Raw genomic sequence first — 20,476 nt, forward strand, 5'->3', positions numbered from 1 at the left:
AATCCTAGATTCAGAAGCTGTATTCTGGGTTTCTAGTTGAAAACTCTGCAATGTGTGTTTCCCGCCCCATAAACCCTTTTCCTCCAAACATACACGAGACAAGCAGTGAAACAAACAAGAAAATTTCTCCCAACAGTCCTTAAACATTAAGTCTTGACTAAGAGGTGAAAGGAATATGGCTAAACAGTGGATGTCCATTCCTAGAGTATGCAGAAAATAGAACATGGGGAACTCTAGTAGTCTGTGATCTCAAAGGACTTCTTTTACATCATATTTCACTGAAAAACTAAAAGAATATCTTACGTACAAATATTTTTAGTTGAGTCAGATCATTCTATAGGTAATTTTATATAGATTTGATTATGCTACTTTTAAATTGCCACATTTTCCAGTGAGAAAAGTAGGGAGGACTTTTTAATGAGGTATTTTTAATGGAATACTTAGCATAGACTAAAAAGCACAGTTCTTAAGTGTTTAATTTTATTAGTTTTGAGAATTGTATATACTTATGTAACTGCCACATAAAACAAGATAAAGAACATTTCCATCACCCCAGAGTGCCCTCTTGAGCATACCTTTTTTTAATGTTTCACCATTCATTATCTTGGTATGTGAGGGTGATACGTGAGGATGACAAAATATCCTGTGTAGATTGATCTGCTTTTCTTATAGTGATAATGATTTATAGGGAGGTGACTATTTGATTTAAAATATGACTCTCAACTTCTTCCTCTATTTTTCACCTTGTACTCAAATATGGTTAGGTGCCTCTTCATAATATAGAGAACTCCTTCAGTGCTCTTTTGAAGGTTTTATGCTGTTTTCACTTGTTGACATACAACTGGTCATTTCTTATTGCACCAGAGTATAACATGGTGCCTAGCACTTGGTGTTTTGAGTGAAATTTTTAAAATTATGCTTGATCATTTGTCAGAATAAATGCTTTCCAGAAAACTGGAACCTTTCTCTTCTTTTCTTTTTGAGACAGGTTCTTACACTTTTGCCCAGGCTCAAGTGCAGTGGCACAATCACAGCTCACTATAGTCTCAAATTCCTGGGCTCAAGCAATCCTCCTCATCAGCCTCCTGGGTAGTTAGGACCACAAGTGCAGGCTCAGTCTGGTCTAAAACTCCTGGCCTCAAGTACTCCTCTGGCCTTGGCCTCCCGGAGTGCTAGGATTATGTGTGTGAGCCAGCCTATTTTCTGGTTTATCTGCACAACAAATCCAGTCATTCAAAATTTCTTAATGGAATTTTCTTTTGTATTCATTGAACAAACATTTACTATACCATGCCTGTATATTTTATCCCAGTAATGAAATTCCAGTGCCACTGGGGATGCTACTACTGAGCACTTAACTTGGTGCCAGGTTCTACATTCACAATGTCATCTCATGTAAATCTTTTGAGGTAGGTGTATCATGCTCTGCATTTTGGATAAGTTGCATAGAGGCAAAGATAGTTTAAATAACTGACTTAAGTGTCATGTTTGCAGGTTGATTCCAGTATACCCAAAGATAATTCTAACTAACATTCTGCTTTTTGTGTCTGAATAAGAGACATTATCTCAAGGAATATGTAAACTAGAAAGTAAATGCCCAGATTTGTTAACCCACCTGGATTTCCTGATTTATTTAACTCTTGTCTTGAGTTTTTCTGCTTCTTCGATGTGGAGATTGGTTTTTTTCAGTTCTTAGGCACCAAATGAGTAAATGTAAATGATTTATTTATTGACTTGTGGTATTCTCTTTATTTTTGTTGTATGGTGTTGCTTTTTTTTTTTTAAGCCATTAAAATAATTCTGCAGTTTTGTTCCTATTTGGCATTTTGATTTTCTTTAAGTCTGGAAAGTACATAGTAAAAAATACACTTTTTTGTTTTGTTTTTGTCTTGATCTTAATTGCATACTGGCAGGCTTATTTGAATCTATATTTTATTTCAGCAATTAAGAATCAAAATAGTAACTAGTATGATTCTGTATGGTATAGCTTCTTAGCATCCATTTTTATGTCAAGCTGGAAAACTTTACATTATCTTTGCTAATTTGCCTTTAACTTCACATTTGCTTAGCTAAAAATTTAATGTCTGGCTTGTTAATGTGGCAGGAAATTTGAAACATGGATTGTCTCAAATTTTTAGTCATTATATGTTTATTTTGGTATTTGTTCATTCAGTTACTCATTCATTAGTTTGTTCATCCAACAGATTATTTTTAAAAAATCTTATATGTCAAGCAGCATGCTTGGCACTTGTAGCTAATAGTCCATTATCTTCATTCTCATTCCTGTTATTGGAATTCAGGATATTTATATATTCAGTTACTATTTATAGAGTTGTTACCATGCATAAGCAATAAATAAGACTAATTTCCTGCCTAATAAATGCTTGCCTAAGTGCTCTTGAATATATGCACATTGACAAGAATTAGAATGAATTACTTAATAGATTCTAAATTTTTTGTTTTGTTTGTTTTAGACTCTGACATTGTTTCATATAGGCAGTTTTTTATTCAGTAGTTTACATTTTGAAAGCAATAAGAGTATAAGTTTTGAACTACTGCTGAAGTCATTAAATAAAGTAACAAAAAAGTATGAGCTCGCCTTATTAAATCACTAATTTGGGAAGTAGAATTAGACTTTTTTTCCCTACAAACAATGGTTTGGTTTTCAACAAGATGCCAGGATAAAAGGAAGGCAATCTTCCTGAATGTTCCTGTGATAACAAAGGTGGCAAAGTTGAAGCTGCCAGCAGCACCTACCACCTACTTTGCTCCCATTATGGGAAGTGAGTTTTTCTGTTTAGTGGAGAACTTTGTGATTCTTAATTAGAAAAGGATGGTTTTCCTTAACTTTCTCTTATTCATGTCTGTGTATTATTAAGGTAGAAGTAGGTCAGATATACAGCATTAATTTTTTAACTTGGGATTAAAAAACTTTTTAGCTTCATAGAGTCTTCAAGGAGTCCATAAACTTTCTGAAATTGTATGCAGTAATTTTGTGTTTATCTGTTACCCTCTCTTTCCCCAACATTTAGAACACTTCATGCTTCATGACCTCAGAAAGTTTGAAGAGTTTTGCTTTTACTTTGATGTCCTCAGCATTCACAGTATGGTTATACCTTTAAAGCAGAATAATTTGACCTTCAGTGACAAGTTTCTCTCATTGTAGGTAGAAGTTGTTGGAAGATGAAATAACTTATCTCAGATATTAATACTCCCTTTTATGCTCACAACAAATCTTTTCAGGGTAGAAATTACACCTAATTTTCTGATGAATAAATAGAATCAGATAATTTGTCCCAGGTCTTATGGTTAATGAACGTAACAGAATTTAACTTCTAAATTCATAGCTTAGACTCCTGACTCCTGTTCCCTAGTTTCCTCCCAACATTTTCCCCCTAGAGAATTCTGTTTAGTATTTGTTGCCTAGGGCTAATGTAAAGCTACAATTAGTAATTTTAAAATAAGATAGTTACTCCCACCATACCGCTTTCAAAAAGACAGAAAAGGTTTACTTCTGATTTATAATTTTAATAGGTAAGTCAAGTAATTTCTAAACTAGCATAAATGTTAGCATTTAATTTTAGGGTTATTGTTGATTTCCTAAGATGGCTCCCCCCAAATATATAAAAGGAGAAAATTGAAGATATAGACTGTTAATAATCACTAGGTTGAGATAAAGGCTGATTTTGATAGATAATATTACCATTAAGGAAGGAAATGTATAAATTCTTATGAGCAGCAGAAATCTTAAACTTAACTCTTATGGATCATATTGTGTTAAATTAGTCGTGAACTTATTAGTCATTTAGCCTTTGATGTCTCATTAAGGCTCAGCATTTGCATGTTTAGTAACCCATTTTCATAGTCTATACATTATGCATTGATTTAAATCTGTACAATTTGGCTGTTCGTTGCATACTTTTAGGACCAACCAACTTTTCCTATATAGAATAAATCTAACATGATAATGTAGGCATCCAAATCCAACATTATCTTTTTCTTAAGTCTGTGAGTAATAATAGTATGTATTTATCAGCATAGTTCTTCACTGTGTACTGTTAGGACAGCGTTTTTGTACTCATTGAATTTTTATTTGTACAGAAACTAACAATAAATAATTGTTTCTTCCCTTAAATTTTTGAAAGCCAATTAAGCAATTGTGCTTAGCAATAGGTAACTTCACTTCTAAAAGTAGTTAACTTTGTAAAAAGATAATCCATGTTTTAGAGAGGTAAAGATGAGAATTTCACCATATCCTGGGTGCTAAACATTATTTAATTTTTTCATTAACTAGTTACGTAATAGCTGTAATCAGTTACTGTTTAGTTATATCTGGAAGGTTTTTGTTTTCTTTTTTTTTTGAGTTGGAATCTCACTCTGTCACCCAGACTGGAGTGCAGTGGCCGCTCCTGGCCACTGCAGCCTCAACCTGCTGGGCTCCAACGATCCTTCCGCCTCAGCCTTCCAAGTAGCCAGAATTACAGGCATGCGCTACCACGCCTGGCTGATTTTTTTTAAATTTATTGTAGAGTTGAGGTCTCGCTGCCTAGGCGGGTCTCGAACCCATGGGCTCATGCAATCCACTCACCTCAGCCTCCCAAAGGTGCGGGATTATAGGCTGAGCCACCGAGCCCGGCTAGGTTTTTGTTTTCTAACGAACTTGGATTTATTCAGTAGACACAAATGCATATCCTCTTGTTATACAGTTATTTTTATCAGCGTCCAGGCAAGAAAATTATTTCCTAACAAATTTTTCAATGCATGCTATTAGGGATAGAGGTATTGGTGATAGAGTCTTCAAAGGCAACAGTTATTGACAAAATAGTTGACAGTAACTGGGGGATCTATTTTCTGGACTTTCTTCACTCCTGCTATATACCCACTTATGTATTGCTGACTGCCATTTAGGACAGAGGTCCTCAAACTTTTAAAACAGGGGACCAGTTCACTGTCCCTCAGACCGTTGGAGGGGCGGACTATAGTTTAAAAAAAAAAACTGAACAAATTCCTTTTTTTTTTTTAAACTCCTGAATTTTAGGAGCTCTAGGGCCATCAGTCAACTCCCAATCTTTAGGTAAGATTAGGCAGTATGTTAGGACTAAGGCAGCTTCTTGATTCTTCTTCCTTGAACCAGAAACATCTGAAGGAAAATCCTAAACTCCATGTTTTCTATGTGAATTGATCTTACTCATTCTTAAATGTACATTTTTAGGAAAGCCTTTTTCTGAATTGATTTGAGCCTGGTGGTAAGGAGCCTAAGGATAACAATTCACTCACTCACTGGATATTTAGTATTGTCTAGAGGAGAACAAACAAACAAACTTGACCTTTTGGCCTAACATTTTAAAATAAAACTTGATATCAATTCTTGAATTGGTCATATATTTTATATTGCTCAAGGTGATGAAATACCACCAGAAAAAATAAAGTGTTCATCTGCCTAAATCATTTCCTTTTACAAAATCCAATGGTGGGACTATAATTTTATTTTGGGGTATTCTCTTCATTTGGATTATCTTTTTATATATACATATTTGAAGACATAGTTATTTAAAAAGTAAATTGAAAGAAAGAAACAGAAAGGAAATTTATCTCCCCAAGGCAGGGGAGGGGACCAAAGCTTAAGTAAAAGCATGGTGGCCATAACTCAGTGAACACCTGGCCTGGCCAGAGCTTAACAAAAGCAATGACTCATTCAGATTATCTTAATAAAATTGTTAATGAACTGTTATCTTAAGAAATTACCTAATGCTAACAATTCATGAAATATTTCATTTCCAAATGAAGAGAAATGATTTTTGTAATTGTAAATATAAATTGCAAATTAGTTAAGTGGTACATTCATTCAATTTGCTATAATAATTAAAATATATTTTAAAAATATATTTTATTATCTCTTGAGAGAAACAACAAGATCAAATAAAGCTGATGCAATTTTAATGAGATTCAAAAGAAATGTTGCTTTTATTCTTAATATTATTGGTTATATTTTCTATAGCTCTATTACAGCAATGCTTTTTAAACAAAATTAATTGAAGAATCTTAGATTTCAGTGCATTGAATCGGATGTGGTAACCTTTTTCCAATGTTAGGAATACCAGAGATAATAGATAATAGGTCTCTTTTTTTAGTTGGAGTCTCACTCTGTTGTCTCGGCTGGAGTATAGTGGCATGCTCGTGGCCGTCACAGCCTTGACCTGCTGGGCTCAGGCAATCCTTCCACCTCAAAGCCTTCCAAGTAGCTGGAACTATAGGTGTGCGCCACCACGCCTGGCTAAGTTTTTTATTTATTGTAGAGACGAGGTCTTGCCAAGTTACCCAGGCTGGTCTCGAACTCCTGGGTTCAGACAATCCTCTCGCCTCAGCATCTCAGCTGATAATAGGTCTTACCATATTCCTTTCAAATAAATAGGGTTACAGGAAGTGAACAAAATACTACTTTAAGGGAAAACAAAAGACATTTGTTAACATATGGGTAATTGGGGGAAAAGATCTGTTTGGCTTATTGATGTCAGAGTTGTAGCCTTTGTTTTGGTTAAATGGAAACATCTCTGTGATGCATATTTCTCTTAATCTAATGCTATGTTTCAAAACCTTAGTTATATATAGAATCCTCATAAAGGAAAAAATAAATCTCAGTGGTCCTCCAGAGTTTATTTAAACTATATTTGAATCACTGCATTTTTGAAAAACATGTGTCCATATAGACTTTTTGTTTATATATTCAGAATGCCAAGAGATCTAAAAAAAATATAAACCCACATTAAGCAAAAGGCAATACCATGTTCCTTAATTGCTCATGGTGTACATTTTACTAACTACTACCAGGTTGTTTCTTTGAGTTCAATTCACTTTCACCAGCTTTACCACCCTGTGCCTTGTGCTAATTCTAGTATCCTACCCCTTTTTCTCTACTTATACTAATACTCTGAGTCATTTGGCTTTTATACAGATATGTATTAAAAAGCAATACTGCCTTTTGCTAAATGAGTCATAAACAAAAATATAAACTGGATACTATAATTGTGTAGCTGTTCTTCGCTGTAGGTGGGCAAGCATTGGGACTCTGGAATCAGATTGCTGGTGTTTGAATTTTGTCTTCACTACTCAGCTGTGTCACATTGTGATAGAACTCTGACTGTATATTTTATTTACCACCTCATAGGGTTATTTTGTGAGAATGAAATGAGGAAAATACATATAAAACTCTTAGAAATGAAGCAAGGCACAGTGGCTCATGCCTGAAATCCCAGTAGTTTGGGAAGCCAAGGCGAGAGAATTGCCTGAGCCCAGGAGTTCAAGACCAGCCTGGGCAACTTGGCAAAACCTTGTCTCTACAGTAAATAAAAAAATTAGCTGGGCATGGTGGTGCATGCCTATAATTCCAGCTACTTGGAAGACTGAGGTAGAAGGATCGCCTGAGCCTGGCAGGTCGAGGCTGTGGTGACCGTGAGCATGTCACTGCACTCCAGCCTGGGCAACCAAGTGAGACCCCAACTAAAAAAAAACCTCTTAGACCAGACCTGGCAAATAGGTACTCAAATGTTCATTAGAAGCTATATGTATGCATCACATTATAATTGCTAAATATGGTTGAATCACAATGTACATTTGTTTTAGGTTATCATTAAAATAAAAAAATTAAAAGTCATAGAGAACTTATAAAAGCCTGAAATTATAGGCCATGGAGACTGTATATGACTATAGAGAATATATAGACCAGGGGTCAACAGACTATAGCTAGCCACTCCTGATTTTAGAAACAAAATCTTACAAGAACACAGCCATACCCATTTATGTATTGCTTGTGGCTATTTTTGCATTATAATAACAACTTGAGTAGTTGAGAGAGAACTGTAATGACCTGCAAAGCCTAAAATATTTACTATCAGGCCTTGTGCAGAAAAGTGTGGCTACTCTTTGCTATAGATTCTAGAAACTATGTAGCCTTCTTTATAGGACTTGTATGAATATTTTGATACCTAGGTGTCTCTAGAACTCAGTTTGAGAAATGATAGCCCATGGACTTCATAAGAAAGGTGCATATCTGAATTATATGTAATGTTTTAAAAAATCAGATGCCTAGGCTCTGTTTTATGCCAACTAATTCAAAATCTTTGGGAATAGGGTCTGGAAAGAACCAGTATAATTTATAAAAGTTCCCGAAGAAAGAATGCTGATGCATTTCCTTCTTGACTATGGGAGGATTTTCTCACTGGTAATATAGTTTAATGCTCTTTAAAAAAAAAAATCTAAAAGACTGCCTCAGAATGAAGGGAACTTTTAGACTAGTGAGCCTCAAGTTTGAATGTGATCATAGTTTCTGCTTCACAGGGTTATGAGATTAGTGTGACCTAAATATATACCTAGTGTTTGGTTAAACTTTCTTTTTACATATGTTACAAATTTCGAAAATATCTATCTGTCTTTCTGTCTGCCTCTTGTATTATGGCAGTGATTGGGTAGAGCATGTGGTAAGTAAAGAGTTCATATTTCCTTCCTTACTTAGAAATTAGTGGGTGAAAAGGGGATGGGAAAATTCTCTCTATATCTACTCTAGAAAAACTGACTCGAGAAAAAGGGCAGGAGTAGACTAGGAAATAGTAACCTAAGCAGAAATAACTTTTCCAGAGTTATATAGTAAAAATTGAGAAATACTGGGATCTTTCATCACTGATATTAGGCTCATTCTATCTTGAAGTAAATCCTATGTTTAATTAAAGAACTTACATAAGATAAAGAGGCTTAGAAATGAATCAAAATACTTGAAACTATACTATCTTTGACAACAATATTAGCTTTAAACATATGTTATCACTATTAATTTTAGTCACATTTAGAGTAAATTGCTGTAGAAAACTAGGTTAATATGGTTAAGAGTGACTATTTCTTTTCTTTCTTTAAAAAACTATAGGCATTTCAGTAGAACCATGGAGGAACTAGTTCACGATCTTGTCTCAGCATTGGAAGAAAGCTCAGAGCAAGCTCGAGGTGGATTTGCTGAAACTGGAGACCATTCTCGAAGTTTGTCTTGCCCTCTGAAACGCCAGGCAAGGAAAAGGAGAGGGAGAAAACGGAGGTCATATAATGTGCATCACCCTTGGGAGAGTGGTCACTGCTTAAGTGAAGGCTCTGATTCTAGTTTAGAAGAACCAAGCAAGGACTACAGAGAGAATCACAATAATAATAAAAAAGAAAATAGTGACTCTGATGACCAGATGTTAGTAGCGAAGCGCAGAGCATCATCGAACTTAAATAATAATGTTCGAGGGAAAAGACCTCTCTGGCATGAGTCTGATTTTGCTGTGGACAACCTCGGGAACAGAACTCTGCGCCGGAGGAGAAAGGTAAAACGCATGGCAGTAGATCTCCCACAGGACATCGCTAACAAACGGACAATGACACAGCCACCAGAAGGTTGTAGAGATCAGGACATGGACAGTGATAGAGTTTACCAGTATCAAGAATTTACCAAGAGCAAAGTCAAAAAAAGGAAGCTGAAAATAATTAGACAAGGACCAAAAATACAAGATGAAGGAGTAGTTTTAGAAAATGAGGAAATAGGCCAGACCAATAAGGAGAAAATGGAATATGAAGAGCAAAAAGTCTCAGATGAGCTCATGAGTGAAAGGTGACTTTTATATTCTCTAAATATAAAAATATTTGTCTCCAGTGTTTTTGGTTGAATGTGTTTTATATTTTAATTAATTCTATTTTAAAATAATTATAAATTGTAATAATGATAGTGATGTTACTGTTTAACTATAGTTATATTTTCTTATAATTTATGTTGCTTAGCACAAAGTAAAATTGCTTATTTGATTTATAGAGTCTTTGATTGTATTAGAAAGACTTAATTTTCAGCTACAAAGAGAAAAGGAAATGGATTTTCAGTAGGAACAAATGTACTTTTGAATAACAGCACATTTGTAACTCTTAGAATTGGATATATTATTATTTATTTGTTTAATTATAGAGCTTTAACCTTTGGTGCTTTTTTAGAGTGTCACAATTTATTAGTCTATTCTGATTCTTGGGAACCAAAAGTTTATAACATTTTTACATGTATGTGTCTTGATATTTTAAAAAGTCTGTAGCTTGCTAAGAATTCTGATTACTTATGAATTGTAAAACTCAATTTATAGTCTAGAAACACCTGATTTTATCATTAGAAAATTGGGAAAAGTAAAGACCCTTAGACAGTTATTCTAATATGTCCATTCTAAAAAGCAGGTATACCACATTGATAAATGTTAAGTACTATTTTTACAGTATCAAAAGGTAAGTGATCATTTTTCTTTCATACCAAAAGATGAAGTGATGCTACTTAGAGGAGACGAGAAGATACTGACACTGTTCATTCTTCCTTTTTGGTATGGGTCCTTAAAACCAAATGTCATACTATGTACCAGAAAAACACACTCCTTGAATACTTATATGGTCTAGGAAAGAGTATTTGATTTTTAATATGTGGTGTTGGGATCATTTTAGTAATACAGATTGTGGTGAGCTATGGTTCTATCTTTTTTTCTTTTTCTTTTTTTTTTTTAATGTGACTATGATTGCAAACATGAGCGGGACCTGGTAAGAGTTTATGGAATGGTCTTTTTAATTAGACATGGTTTACTGTTTCTGTGATTTTTCTAAAGAAGTAAAAATTACTTAAAGTTAAAAAAATGGTTCAGGAAGGCTTTGAAAAGTTCATGGAATTAGTTTTTCTTCCAAGAAAATTGTCTATCTTGCTCAATTGCTGGGAAGGAGAATGTGTGGCAGCATAGATAACATATTCAATTCTAGACATTCACAGTTAGATTACCTGCTTTTTGGATTGTTTGTGCTAGCCCCTCCTTTTTTTTTTGATGTCTTGTCTTTTATTGATCTGCTTCTTCTTGGGTTATCTATCTGGTAATGGAGATGAAACTGCCATTATCCATTTCTTTAATTGTAAAAGATATTTGATTATTTGGTATTATGAGGCTTCCTAGCAGTCAACAAACAGCTCAGGTACACATTTTCAGATAGGATATTTCACTTTTGAATACATTTAAAATATATTTTCTCTAATTTTAAACTTATCTGTATAACTGTTTTTTGTTGTGACTTAAGAGTTAGAAGCAAATTCCTTCTGTGAGAAGATTGCTAAAGATTTAAGGTATTTTTCTAACAAGTGTTTTTCGAGACTACTTCCAAAGCTTTCCTAGTACAAAAAGCTATATATTTGATTTATAAATAGGATAAACTTCACTCTGTGTTGTGTTTGTGTGTGTGTATTTCTCAGATTTAATAACAATGTTTGATTAACTACTATATACTCTTCACTGGTGGTACCTATACTAATAATTATAGCCTCTGTTCTCAACAGCCTAATAGTCCCGAATAGCCAGACAAGCAAGTGATGAAAATGAAATGTACTGAGTGGAAGGTCTTAGTGAGGGAGACTTCCCAAAGGAGCTATGCTTTACAGCAAGAACTAAGACTTGTTTAGAAATTGGGAGCGTGAAGAGGAAAGAGGTAAATGGCATTTATAGATCAAGGGACGAGCTTGTGCAAATACATACATTTTGAAATGAGTGTGGTGTATTTGGGAAGTATACGTCATTCATTTTTACTAGAATATAAAATGGAAGCCAAGGCTACAGCAGTAAGCATTTCTTGAAGGCCTGTGTGCTATGGTAAATAGTTTGGATGTTATCATTTTATAGTCAGTGGGAAGTAAGTGAAGAATTTTTAGCAGTGAAGAGACTCAATTAGATTTACATTTTATCAAGATAGTGGGATCTTGATAGCATTATTTTGTTTGCCTTTAACTGACCATTAGTCCATCCTTGAGTGGGAGGTGAATTATGACTTTGATAGTAAAAGAAAAGAAATATTTGAGGCCAGTTTTAAGAATTGGAATCAGTGAGAGGTTGATATTTTTAAAAGTCTGTAGCCTACTAGGAATTCTGATCGCTTATGAATTATAAAACAATTTATAGTCTAGAAACACCTGTGTTTGAGAAGATTAATGAGAAAAGGAGTCTGCATTAAATATAGGAAATAATTGGGGCAAGGAATTGGTATTAGCATGCATACATTTGTCAACTAGCATTTAAGGAATATATTCTTATCTGAATATTGTGCTGTAAAAGTCATATAAAAAAATGGGAAGAGATGTCCTTGAAGATAAGCCATAGTCACCATCAGCTACTGAAAATGAAAACCCTTGCTTCTGTTTCAGTTCTTGTTTTGATTTATTGAACACAGTAACCAAGTACATGATGTACATGGAGCAACTAGTTAGATACAGTAAGGTGAACTATACATAAAGAAATATGACTGAGCGTAGTACTCACACTTGTAATCTCAGCACTTTGGAAGGCTTCGGCAGTAGGATTGCTTGCACCCAGGAGTTCGAGACTGGTGTGGGCAACATAGTTAGACCTTGTCTCTATAAAAAATAAAAAAAAATTAGGCATGGTGGTACATGCCTGTAGTCCTAGCTACTTGGGAGGCTAAGGCAGAAGGATTACCTGAGCCTAGAAGGTCAAGACTACAGTGAACCATGATTCTTCCACTGGACTCCAACCTGGGCAATAGAATAAGACTCTGACTCAAAAAAAAAAAAAAAAGATAAAGACAAGAACATGTTGTATACATACATGTACAAATACTTCAAAGTAGAACAAAGATCATTAAGGACTAAGAGCTGGAAGAGAGGGAATTCTGATTTCCTTATATCTTTTAGAGATTGGGCAGGTAGAGCGAGAAGACAGTGGAGAGAGATAGGCATACCACTTGGATAAAGAACATAAAAGGACTAGAGATAGAGATGGAAAGAATTTAGATTGAGGCCCACCCATAGAAAACCTTGAAATCTAAATTTAATTCAACAAATATGAGGAAGTAATTTTAGATTTTTAAATAGAAGACTATTTGCAATATATATGTGTGTATATACTGTATGTATGTGTATACTTTATCAATTCTTTTATTTTGAAATAGTTTTAAAATTTACAGAAAAATTGCAAAGACAGTTCAGAGATGTCCCATATATCACTTACCCATATACCCTGAACCCAAGTTCCTCTATTAATATCATACATTACTATGCTACATCTGTCACAATTAATGAAACAAGATACATGTTTAAGTGAAGTCCATACTTTATTAGAATTCCCTTTGCATTTATTTATTTATTTAATATCCTTTTTCTATTTCAGAATATCACATTACTTTTAGTCAAGCCAGTTATATTTTTTAAAAGAAGAACCTGGCTGTATGTAGAATAGAGAGGGGTAAATTTGAACTCAGATTAGAAGATCATGGTCCAGAAAAAAATAGTACATCAATTCACAATCCTTTATCTGCAAGTCTGAACTCTGAAAGTTATGAAAAACTAATTCATTTGTGATCAATCTTAATCTGACCTGTACTTAATGTGAATATTCATTCATTTAATTGAAAAAAATATATTAATATGTTTTTATGGAGTGCCATCCTAGACTCCTATGAAGTATTTTAGAAGGTACATTTTAAAAATATGAATAATTCTTAATTTCACATATATTTTGACTCAAGGGATTCAGAAAAGGAATCTTGAACTGAGTTATGTATAAGGCCCTTCATTTGTGTTGTGTTGATGGGGGCATACAGGAAAGAGAAAAATATCAATAGCAGTTTAGACAACGAAGTAGCAGAAAAATAAAGTTTCTGAAGTGTATTTAATACTCATAACACTGTGCTTAGAAGATTATGTCTGTTTGTAAATTAAAAAAAAGATGTCATGCTCTTAGCAAATTTTTTTCATTATCAATTATATAATATAGGGAGCTTCATACATTGACTTAATATGAAGAAAAAGATCTAAATTCAGAGCTCCTTGGAAGAATGTGCTTCTTAGCAAATTGCTATATTCATTAAAATTTCATTTTTTAAAAAAATAAAACAAAAGCAAAATATTTTATATTGAGAAAATGTATGTAGATTTAGATCTCCTCTATAATTTTAATCTTAAACGTTTCAATTTAAATATTTTAAACATATTAAGATGGCTTTTTGAAAAATAAGCCAAGTTACTGAATTCTACATGTTAGTGGGAAAAGTATTTTAATTTAAAAAACAATCAAAAAGCACCTCAGATGATTTCCTTATTGGTTAGAAATTAATTAAGAATTACAGTAAAAAGAAAACCCATGAGAATTTTTAAAGAGCATTACGATTTTCTTAAATTACTCAATTTTTCTTAGAAGCCACGTCTCTCATTTTGTGACCTTGTTCTTTTGGTATTTTAAACTAGACTGTCATATAAGCATTACTTCTATTAGAACTAATATGAGAGTTTGTTCATGTTAGTCAAATATCTGCTAGTTGTTTTAATTTGTATGTTACATTTGACTCTATCATATTCTGGAGCGTCTGTGAAAGTAAAGAGAACGTGTGTTATTTTTGCACATTTCCTCCTTAATATTGGTAATACTCATTTTTTTGCTCAGAGTGACCTTACCTTTGATTTAATTATCACCATTGTAAACTTTTTCTTCCTTGTGAAGTAATAGAGTTGTTGTGAATTCTTAAGTAATATCTTTTCTAGAATATTTGCAAATGTGGTTATGAAAAGTAATTTCATCCCAGTCCCCTGTATTTCATGTGCTGAAGAAAGACTTAGCCTGCTTTTGATTGAGACTTTTCCCATTTTATTGAGCAGTGCTGTCCCAGGCTCAAGCTGAATTGCATGGCATAAGAAAGGAGCAGTGAGCATTTGATGAAAGCAGATAATAAAATGCATCAATTGTGTCAGCACCTCGTTGCAGTCACATCTGGCTTACCGTCAGGGTCCCATTAGATTCCTGTGGTTTTATGTGCCAAAAATAATATGCTCTGTAGTTAATGGAACTGGGATATTTGCAGTTTGATTTTAAAAAAAACCATCTTCTTTTCTTTCAGATCTTTGTCAGGCTTAAGTTCCATTTCTGAGCTGCCATGTCTCTTTAAAATTTTACGACTGAGAGATCAATTGTTCTTTTGATCTGTTTCTTTCTTTTTCCTTATTGCAGTGATTCCAGCAGTCTCAGCAGCACTGATGCTGGTTTGTTTACCAATGATGAGGGAAGACAAGGTACTGAAAGGCTATTTTTTTTCTCTCTGGAAAAATATCTTCATTCTGCAGTTGTGCTTATTACTGTGCTTATCATTTCATAAGTTGATGACTGCATTCCATACTTTCACACACTACTTAGTGGACAAGAGTTTAATATTGTAGCTGGAGTTTTACATGCTATGGAAGGTGTCCTGTCTTCATGATCTAAAGCAGTTGATTGTGTCCAAAAGCTAGTATGTAAACTTTCAAGCTGAGAAAACTTTGCATATCTTTTTGATTTTTGTCTCTTAGCAAATTTAAAAGACAATGGTTCTCTTTCTTGACCTGATTCCATATGTATTTAAAATTATTCAAGCCTTCATAAAGATGGATTTGCAAGTCATTTGTCATTTTTATTCAGCTGTGGCATTTATTCATCTTATCCAGTTTGTAAGTAATTAGATGATTTTCATGAATTCAGTAAACTGTTATTTTCCATCTTTCAAACTTCCTGAAGCTTTTCTCTAACATGGCAGTGTTTTGAAGCTATGAAAAATATAAAAACCTTAATAAGGGGGCACGATTAATCCTTAATGAGATTAATTTCATTTACTCACATCTGCTCATGATTGTTTTCCTTTTTACACTCCATACACATCGTAACATTAATCTAATACATACAAATACCACAAATGTTGAAATGTTGTCTTTCTTTTTAAAAACTACATTAAAGAAAGTAAGTTCTAAGGGAAAAAAAATGTTTATTGTTTTAAATTATAAATTTACTTGATGTTGGGGGGAGAAAACAAAAGTAATAGTTATATACACTTTTTTCGTAGTCTATCTGTCCTCAGCAAAATGAATAAAGTAAATAAAATGATCATTCTTTTTTGCTTATCTATAAACCATTTGTCCCAGATAAATAGGTGCATAGCTGTTTGAAAGACTGTAACTTGATTTCAAGTTGAGTTTTTGCTGAAATATGTTAGAACACTGGGGCTAAAACTAAGCTTAACTACCTTGACAATATACCTAAATTCTTGTTAAAATATAGATCTTTACTCAAGGTTATCTGCTAATATTGGTAAGGAAAAGAAAAAAAATTTTTGTAAAAAACAACTTTGGCAAGTATATCAATCTTTGAGAAGCATTGAGTGGCATAGAATAAAATACTAGCATATATTGTGCACTTACTATATTGTACATTGATCAGGGCTTTTTTTTAACCTTTAATTTACTTTATGTTCTTAATTAATTCTTTAGAAACTTTGAGATTCCCAATTTTTATTATTTTTTTTACTTTTTATTTATTTTAAAGATGTGGGGTACAATTCAGGATTAGGTATACAGTGGTCATTGCACAGGTAAAGTTAGGACCTCTCTTTGGTCCCCACTTCGCCTGGTTTGAGATCACGTGTACTTCTTTTATTTATTTATTTATTTTTAAGTTGGAGTCTCACTCTGTCGCCCAGACTGGAGTGCAGTGGCCGCTCCCGGCCACCGCAGCCTCGACGTGCTGTGCTCCGGCGATCCTTCCGCCTCAGCCTTCCCAGTAGCCGGAATTACAGGCATGCGCTACCACGCCCGGCTGATTTTTTTGATTTATTGTAGAGATGAGGTCTCGCTGCCCAGGCGGGTCTCGAACCTGCGGGCTCAGGCAATCCACTCACCTCAGCCTCCCAAAGGCGCGGGATTACAGGCTGAGCCACCGAGCCCAGTTTGGGATCACGTATGCTTATTGATGTTATGTGCCACCTCCCACTCCCCTGGCAGTGTCCTGCTACTGTCAAACCCCTTCTTATAGTATTATGGAAAATGTTCAGGATCTGCTTATGAGTGAGAACACATGGTACTCAATTCTTTGTTTCTGTGATAGGTCACTGAGTATTATAGACTCTAAATTCATCCAAGTTGCTGTGAAGTCCATATGTTTGTCCTTTATGTCTGAGTAATCGTGACCATTCTTACTGGGGTTAAGTGGAATCTCAACGTGGTTTTGATTTGCATTTCTCTGATGATTAGTGAGGCTGAGCACTTTTTCATGTGTCTGTTTGCTGCCTCTATGGCTTCTTTTGAGAAGTGTCTATTCATGTCTAATTACTCTAGTTGGACTTCCAATACAGAGTTGAAAAGGAAGGTGAGAGTGGGCAGTCTTATCTTGTTCAGTTTTCAGGGGAAATGCTTCTAGTTTCTGTTCGTTTAGCAATAGGCTTGCTGTGGGTTTATCACAGATGGCACTTACTATTTTGAGGTATGTTCTTTCTATGCCTAGGTGTCCATGGGTTTTTATCAAGAAGGGATACTGGATTTTATCAAAAGCTTTTTCTGCATCTAATGATATAATCGTGTGGTTCTTATTTTTACATCTCTTGTTATATTTAGTTACATTTATGGTCTTGCAGATGTTGAACCAGCCCTGCATCCCAAGGATGAGGCCTACTTGGTCGCAGTGGATGTCTTTTGAGATATATTGTTGGATCTGATTTGCTAGAATCTTGTTGAGAATTTTTGCATCTGTGTTCATCAGGGATATTGACCTGCAGTTCTCTTTCTTTTATTGGATCTTTACTTGGTTTGGGTATCGTTGTGACGTCAGCTTTGTAATATGATTTGGGAAGAGCCCTGCCTTTCTCAATTACCTGGAATACCTTCAATAGGATTGGTAGCAACTCCTCCTTGTAGGTTTTGTAGAATTCCACTGGATAGCCATCTGGTCCAGGGCTTTTTTTTGTAGGTAGTTTTCTTATGACAAGAGTTAATTTCCCAGGTTGTTACTGGTCTGTTTAGTATCTCAATGTCTTCTTGTTTCAACTTTGGGACGTTGTGTGATGTCAGAAAGTCCTCCATCCTCCATTTCATTTAGGTTATTGAGTTTGTCTCCATACAGGTGTGCATAGTAATCTCTTGATAATCTTTTGTACTTCTTTGGGGTCAGTTGTGATTTGATCTTTTGGGTTTCTGATTGTGTTCATGTGGGCTTTTTCTCTTTTTTTGTTGGTCATTCTGTCTAGAGTGTCCATCAATCTTGTTTATCCTTTCAAAGAACTAGCTTTTTGTTTTGTTGATATTTTTTCTATGGTATTTTTGTCTTCTATGTCCCATATTTGGGCTTTTACTTTGGTGATCTGGATTCTTCTGCTAAAGTTAGGGTTTTGGTGATCTTGCCTTTCTAGCCTCCCTTAGGTGATTTTTAGGCTGTTAACTTGTGATCTTTCCATTTTCTTGATGTGTGTTCATAGAGATAGAAATTCTCCTGTCAGAACTGCTTTGATGGCATCCCAGTGGTTTTGGTAAGATGTTTCTTGTTTTCATTTGTTTCCAGGAATCTTTTAATTTTGTTTTGATTTCTGTGTTGACCAAGTAGTTGTTCAGGATCATATTGTTTAATGTCCATGTCGTTGTGGGTTTGGGGGAATTTTGTTGGTGTTGGTATTTATTTTTATTCCACTGTGGGCTGAGAAGGTACATGGCAGTATTTTGATCTTATGAAATTTGTTTATGCTTGATTTATGGAAGAGGATGTGATCGTTCTTGGAGTACATTCCACATGGTGATAAGTAGAATGTATATTTTGTGGTGGTCGTGTTAGTGTTAGTATCTATTAAGCCCATTTGTTCTAGTGTCAAATTGAGGTTCTGGGTCTGTTTGTTGATTTTTTGCTTGATGATCTATCTAGGGTTGTTAGTGGGGTATTTAAGTCCCCAGCTATGATGTTGTTTTAGTCAATATCTTTTTTTTTTAGTTTACTTAGTAGTTGCTTTATAAGTGCTGGTGCTCCTGTGTTGGGTGCGTGTATGTTTAAGATGGATATTTCTTGTTGATGGATTGAACCTTTTATTATTATGTAGAGACCTTCCTTATCTTTCATACTTTTTGGTAGCTTAAAAGATTCTCAATTTTTTTAAATTAAGAAAATAACACTAATAGAGTTTGAAGTAACTTCCCCAATGTTACAAAACATTAGAATTTTGTCTAACATCAGAGCAAGTTTTTAATCAATGGCTATTTGATTTTGCTAGCTGTATATCACATAAAAAATAAAATAACTCCATTTTTCCATAAAAGTGTTGAAATTCAGATATACTCAGATTCAAGTGAGACCCTGTTTTTTCTTATGCTTAAACCTGATATGTGAAATTTTAATATAACTCTGAGAAGTACTGATATTTAAGTGCTATGAATTGTGGTTTTTTAAAAATTAATTTTCATTAATTCTTTGATTAAAACAAAGTGGTGACTCTAGTTTTCCAAATGTCTTTAATTTTTTACTCTTTCATAATTTTAAGTACAGCTATTTCCCATAAAATCATTTTCAACTGAAGTTTAAGGATTTTTTTTAAAAATTTAAGTTTTCCTTTAAAAATGTTTGTCGGAAGACATTTTGGAAATCAGAGCTCTGTTTCTCTAATGGGAAGAAGTTTATAGCAGTTATGATGATCCTTTTAGAACCAGAATTAATGCTGGCTCTAAGAATCATGGGGAGAAGACTTTAATGAATCTCATCATATTCAAAAAGCTACTTGTCTCTTTTTTATTTTTATTTTTATTTTATATATTTGTTTTGAGACAGGATCTCACTCTGTCACCTAGACTGAATGTGTGGTGGCACAATCCTGGCTCACTGCAGCCTCCACCTTCTAGACTCAAGTGACTCTCCCCTCTCAGCCTCCCGAATGGCTGGGACTACAGGTGTGTGCCACCATGCCTGGCTAATTTTTATATTCGTAGAGATAAGTTCTCTTTATGTTGCCCAGGCTGGTCTCAAATCCCTAGTCTTAAGCAATCCTCCCGCCTCGGCCTCTCCAAGTGCTGGGATTACAGGTGTAAATCTCTGCATTTGACCATTGTCTCTTATTTTTAAAAGCCATCTGTCTTCTGTATTTTTGTGTCTTTGTACTGCTCTCTAAAATTCCTTTCTTTAAAAAACAAAATATTGATTCTTACCAATGGCACATTTCAAACTGAATTTTAAATTGATCATCCATTATCCCATGGTTACACTCCTGGATGTTCCCAAAAGTCAAAATTACTGAATAGAATTGGGTTTTAAAAACACCTCACTTATTCAACATAGTTTCTTTATAAACTCTACTATTGTCATTTTTCATTTAAAAACAACTTTTTCAAAACTATTTCTTAATGAGCTTAATTATATTAATTTCATTTAGTCACATCTGTTCATGATTGTTTCCTCTTTTACATGCAATACAAATCATGAAATTAAGCTAATTATATACCCTTATCAGCTGCAAAAGAAGGGTTTCATTTCACATTTTTATATGTTTTAATTCCTGGTAAGAGACTGAGGCTTGATTTTTCTTAATGTTGAAAGGGTAGTAATTTAAGTGAATTTTTCTACAGTTTTTGCCAAAGGATTAACCAGTTTATTATTTTTTTCACATTTTTAATTGGTTCTAA

General features: G+C 34.1%; 1 protein-coding gene across 2 annotated transcripts in view; it reads left to right on the forward strand.

Moving 5' to 3' along the window:
• The window catches only part of GPATCH2 (G-patch domain containing 2), a 50,219-nt gene that overhangs the window by 931 nt on the left and 28,812 nt on the right, over positions 1–20,476 (forward strand). For both annotated transcript variants that reach the window (XM_021710375.1, XM_021710376.1), the window contains exons 2-3: positions 8,915–9,631; positions 15,036–15,097. In XM_021710375.1, coding sequence (XP_021566050.1) covers positions 8,915–9,631; positions 15,036–15,097 — 779 coding nt within the window. The remainder of the gene's footprint in view (positions 1–8,914; positions 9,632–15,035; positions 15,098–20,476) is intronic.

This window comes from Carlito syrichta, unplaced genomic scaffold, assembly GCF_000164805.1.
Source record: "Carlito syrichta isolate Samal-C Ts95f unplaced genomic scaffold, Tarsius_syrichta-2.0.1 Scaffold288774, whole genome shotgun sequence".
NCBI lineage: Eukaryota > Metazoa > Chordata > Mammalia > Primates > Tarsiidae > Carlito > Carlito syrichta.